The sequence below is a fragment of the Drosophila mojavensis genome, unplaced genomic scaffold (genome assembly GCF_018153725.1).
Source record: "Drosophila mojavensis isolate 15081-1352.22 unplaced genomic scaffold, ASM1815372v1 contig_16, whole genome shotgun sequence".
NCBI lineage: Eukaryota > Metazoa > Arthropoda > Insecta > Diptera > Drosophilidae > Drosophila > Drosophila mojavensis.
The window spans coordinates 9,614,769-9,620,768 of NW_025318693.1; the positions used below are offsets into that span (position 1 = coordinate 9,614,769).

At 38.9% G+C, this 6,000-nt stretch overlaps 1 protein-coding gene across 1 annotated transcript; it reads left to right on the top strand.

Moving 5' to 3' along the window:
- The first annotated feature begins 4,422 nt into the window (after positions 1-4,422).
- On the top strand, positions 4,423-5,745 carry LOC6572865. Its single transcript, XM_032728083.2, has 4 exons — positions 4,423-4,532; positions 4,622-4,742; positions 4,819-5,169; positions 5,243-5,745. Exons 1-4 carry the CDS (start codon positions 4,466-4,468, stop codon positions 5,367-5,369), a joined length of 666 nt encoding a protein of 221 aa, XP_032583974.1. The 5' UTR covers positions 4,423-4,465; the 3' UTR covers positions 5,370-5,745.
- Positions 5,746-6,000: the final 255 nt, after the last annotated feature.

The window sequence follows — 6,000 nt, forward strand, 5'->3', positions numbered from 1 at the left end:
AATGAGTCAAGAAATGCTATGGCCATAAGCACGTGTGTGTATATGTGTGTGTGAAGGTGCGTCTAAGTGCGTTGGCGTCAACCCAAAGCCCAACAGACAAGGACAACAATGGCTGGCGTTGACAATGCCGCCGGTTTGTTGTTGCTACTGTGTTGCCTACTTTTGTGCGCTGCCTTGGCGACCTTCTTGGAACAGCGTCATAAACAAAGTACATCCCAAACTTGTGCGTCTATTAAACATAAAAGCAAACATATTTAATAACAAACAGCTTAAGGGTGAGTCGATTTTATGTGATCGAGAGTCGAGTTGGTTTGCTTGTCTATTAAACACAGTGGTTGAGAAAGAGAGGGAAGGCAAACGTAATCTTCAAATAAAGTTAAATGATTAAGATAACTTTGCAGATAAATACTTATAAGCTAAGCATTTAATGTATAGTCATACTAATAAAATATATTTAAATAGTATAGCTATTATAGCTAATTCTACAACTCTTATGATTTCCACCTACTGTTGTAGTTGAATTAGTGTGAGGGGGAGAGAGAGATCTTGTATGGATTCTTGCACAACTATGATGATAATGGGTTTGCGTCTTAGCTAAGCACTATTCATCTCTGTATACAAATACATACTTATTCCATGAGAGAGAGTGAGATAAAGGTAGCTGTTGCTGAACATAGCAATGCCTTTTGCTGAGTGAGAACGAGGTGGGTAGCTAAACCCTTTGTTCAGAGTCATTACGATTGCCAATGGACGAAGAACAGAAGACGAAGACAGACGAAGAACAATTGTCACTGCTCAAGCTCCATGTGAAACAGAGCTTTGAAGCCAAAAATACATACATACATGAAAAATGACAAGATCTTTTCAAATAAGGATTGTAAAATCAATTTGTTGATTAATTATTCTAATTGTCATTAAATCTATAAATAATATAATTCGAGATTGTAAGTCAAATCATTAATTTTTTAACGTTAGTTCCATTAGTAACCATCGGACGCAAGATTAAAGTTTCTGCTGTACTGTGGTATTTATACACACATTTACATATATATTGACGAGTATTAAAGGAGTATACCTATTGCTCTCTTACAGCTCGTGCTGTTATATAAGCATTTGCCTGACTTTTAATTAATTGAACCACTCCGCGATTTAATGGCCTGAGCTTTACAAATGCAAAACTTTGACTGCAGATTGAAAATAATTGTGGATACTCTGGACGAGGGTACTGTTAATAGGATGTGAGGTGTGTATTGAAAGTCTATATATTTATAGTAAATATAAATGCAGGTCGATAGATGGATAGATATAAATAGAAATATTGATATAAAGATATATACATACATATATATATATAGGTGTAAGTATATAATTCTACGTAACATTTATCAACCTATATTGACTATAAAAGTTTACTAAAAATATATATAAAAAATATTTGTCTTTTTCTTAACCATCTTGACATATTAGTATATTCCGAATCATAGAGCTTAGATAAAGTCTATCCTTTCTAAACGCAGGGCATATAGTCTTCGCCTTGTAGCTACTCAACATTTGTATCCTCACTTTTCTTCTGCTTTATGTTACTTCTTGAACGTTGTGACCCGCTCGCTATCAGCATGCAGTGAGTAACTTTTGCTGACTTTTACTTCAACATTGTGTCTAAGGCCACACAGCCCCAAGAGCCATCGGCCACGCCTGGCAAGTTCTAGTAAGTTTTGCGAGGGTGGGAGGGCATGTGTTGTTGGCCAGCGGCCTCAGTGAAGAGATAATCCTTTGTTGCATTTTATTGCGTTAGCCCGTCGTTTTGCGGTTTAGCGCTTTAAGACAACAAATTGAATTTGGCGCCAGCTGTGCAGCTCAGTGGAGTCCACTTGCTTAGACAAATGCATAAGCTTAAGCTGATTTGCGGCAATAGCATTTGATGCACTCTGTTTGCCACGCCCCCCTCCCTATGCACCTCTGCTACTGTTGTTGTTGTTGTTGTTGTTGTTGTTGTTATTGTTGTGCTCTTTGCCAAATAGCTTGGCGCTCTTTGTGCTGTTTGACTTGGCTATTAGCTTAGCTCGACCACAGCACAAATGTTATTTTGTTTTTTGTTTGCTGCGCTCTTATTACATAATACAAGTGCAGCTGCAGCGACCCCTGCCAGCCAACAATTGTAGCCATTCAATTTGGTATGCCAAATGCCACGCCCCCACCTCGCAGCCCCACTCTGTCTATGTATGTGTGTGCGTTGCCTGTGCAGCACTTTGTTTGCGTGCAATTCCGTAAAGTCCTGTGCGTGCATTCAGGTTATTCCAGCAGCTCAGGCGTTTGACATGAAAAATGCATTTTATTGGGATTATATTTATATGGTGTTCTGCCACCCAATAGCGCCACCAGCGCCACCGGCTCTGCACAATTAAATCAGCTTTGCCATTTAAATTTGACTGGCTGCAAACTCCTAGCTAATATGCAAATTCAATTAAATTTACATTAATGTTTGTTTAGCTAGCTGATACATATATATTTTTTTGCGCTCTAGTGTCAATTTTTTTTTTAATGTAATTTCAGTTTTCGCACTTTTAATTCAATTAACGCCACGCAATTTTCGCAAAAACGACAACAACTGCAATTAGCCATTTTGCTTTGTGCAGAGGCGAGCGTTAATAGCCAATTACGTGTCTCATTTTCAGCTACACACACACACACACACACACACATACACATGTGCATGCGTATTTACTGTTGTCCAACATTCGGCCCACTCAGGTGCGTGGCTGTGGGCGCTCGCATATAGTTTTCCTACGTGCTCGGCTTTCAAACTTTGCGATTTGATGTGGCCAGCGCTCGTCTCACTCAACATTAGTTTATAATTTTGATTGTGCCAAATGGTTTGTTTGCCGTTCGGGCTTTATCAGCACTATAATATGCTGCCTAGCGAGCACCAAATGCATATCATAATTGAGTGCTCATATGCACTTCTATCCACTTGTTTGCCAAGCTCTTCGAAATAAGAGTGCGTCAGCAGAGAGTACTTCAGCGTGATATCAATTCTATTGCAGTGTTTGGTTACGTTTCCGCAATGTAATATGATCAACAAAAAAAAACAAACAAACATTGAAGATACCAGCATTCCATACTGAAAATCGCAGAGAACGGTCATATGTTTGGCGTGAGATGTAGATAATTAAAACTATTCTCTACCCTGACCGGGAAATATTCTTATAATTATTTTATTTTATATTTAACTCCCCATTGTTATCAAAGATTTATACTTTATGGGATATGACACGCCTACTTTTGCATATCTCTTAAATGTTCACAATATCATTATACTCTGTATATTCATTATCAAAGGGATTAGGTTATCAAAAGAAAAAGTCGAATATGGAGAGATAAAGAGAAGTAAAAAATCAGGCAAAAAATGGGACGAAAAATTCTTGAATGACAAAAATCATGCAAATCAAATAGACACAAGGAACACCTCAAGTGTAAATAAGTCAAGCTGAAAAAATTGAAATAAACCAGAGCAAAAGGCATTGACAAAGGGAACAACGTTGAGTACAAATCATGAGAATCGCATAGAAGGCGATATGCCCGAGACTAATTGGTGATGGAGCAGTAGAAGAAATTAAGATTATAGATACAATGTTAAGGCAGAATAAGGTCAAACAGTAGCAGAATAATCGAAGATGTAAATGGTAAAGCGAGAATGAAAAAGAAAGAGAGAGAAAATTTAAAGCGTTCATGTGAGTGAAATACAGAAATCATTGTCAAAGATAGTAAGAGAGAAATGACAAAAAAATGTGTATTAAATGAGTTTTATTTAGGAAGTCAACCGCCTAGATGATATGAGAATCACATAGAAAAGGACCTTTCATATAAGCACTGATTGCATGAGCAAGAAATAAACATTTTCCATGCAAATATATATACATCTTAACAATTGCTTCAAATTCTAAATTCTTTACAGGCATTCCATTCAGTTCGGCTTACAATAGACTCCAATTGATATATAAATAATAAATAATAAATACTATATTAATAAAAATAAATAAACAAAATCAATGGAACTTTGAGCATGGGGCAAATATTTACTTTCTCTCTCTCTCTCTCTATCTCTCTCTCTCTCTCTCTCGTGAGGAAAATTCTTAGAATTTGTCATGCTCGACTGTCGATCAAATATTTCACGAACGCCCTACAGTTACGAGTCCGAAGTTCTTCTATCTGCACATGCTCATGCTGTTCATATATGTATAAACGAAATTGCCTATAAACAATTATCAGAGTGGACTGCAGCGATGACTTGTCGCAAAAGCCTGATTGTGAGTCAACATTTAGCAACTGTTTATTTTCTTATCGCTATCGTCGTCTTTCGTCGTTTCATTCGTTGCTGTTGTTGCGGTCTTCCATGTGAAAGCTTTAAAATAGAACCAAAGTTGATTACGCAACGCATTCACAATTGGACACAGGCCCATGGAAAATGTTCAACAGCCTCCTCTCCAATCGATACAATAAGAAGCGCGAAATGTTCTATGCACAATATGAGGGTGAGCCACTTGATGATTGATTATATACGACTTTATAATGTAAATAGCTGTATATATCAATATATATATATATTTGTGTGCTTTTGCAGCGACACGTCTGAGATATAGCAATCTGCCTGTCTACCAGCGACCGGAGGAGCCTTTGAGTAGTAAATCTCTGAAATGTGCTCGCAAGAAGAGAAAACCCGCTCACTACGATTACGATGGGTGGTATGTATAGAGGGTGCTGGGGAGGGGGTGGACGTTATCTTTCAGCCCATCTAGAATCTAATTAGCCAACCTTCAGGATCGCCGGACACTCAGTGCCGATTGTGGTGCGTCGCGCCATTGAGAACTGGAGCTGCTGCCAATTGATGGAGCGTGTGGATAGTCTGAGCAGAGATGGCTGCAGCAGCTGGCGCAGCTGGCCAACGGAGCCGGATGAGGCGCTGGCTGAGCCGAGACGCTCGTTGCGCCTGGCGGATAAGCCAAATTTAAAGCTTAAGCAAATGAGCCGGCCAACTTTGAAGGACACAATTGGCTCAATCAACTGGCAACAGCAGCCCACTTCGTGCCCCGCCCCCGACAGCTCGCCGAATAGGAAAATGAATAAGCAAAGCTCCGCCGAGCCGCTGGCGCCGCTGACTTTTATCGATGGGTGCGTGGCGCTGAATATAAGAAAACTTTTCCTATTGACCATTTGTAATGGCTCTCTGCCTTTCCGGTTGCAGCTTGCCCCAGCTGGAGTGCAGCATGTGCTGCAAGCCTTTTGGCCATGAGTGCGACTTGCAACAGCACTCGCTCGACGATTGCCGCAAATATTTGCTTGCCACACTGCCCAAATCGAACTTGAGCTGAACTGAATTGCACTGCACTGAGCAAAGCGAGGCGCTGGGCTGCTTACATAATCTGGTCAAGTACTTGTAACTAAGTAGCAAGTGCAACCAGTTAATCAAACATAATTCAACTCGGACGTGGCAGCATCTTGTTGCCTGGCCTGGCTGAGTCTTGTCATGCCTTGCTTTGCCTTGCCTTGCCTTGCCTTGTTGCCTCATTTAATATTTATTGTTATAGGATTTACACAGATTTAAGTAGCATTTGCTTGACTAATTTATATGCAAGTGACAAACTTTGCAAATCTGTTTGCTTTTGCTTGAGTGTACTTGACTGAGACATACTCTGTATGCATGAAATGAAATGGAAATACAAAAATTATTATATACAAAAGCTTGTAATAAACACATACATGAATATATAAGTTAATATTTTCAAAAATATATAAAATATAATCTTGTATTTTGAATGTGTAGTTTTCTTTAGCGTATGGGGCTCAAATGCCTATTTGAGGAAGTTTTCCAAAAATATTATTTTCTAAGCTGTTTATTGATTTTCGATTGTGCATAGATTAACAATTAATAAGTCAGATTAGAGGTATAACATATTCATGGTATATCTCATTGTTAGAATATATGTAACCAGTAGATGAAAG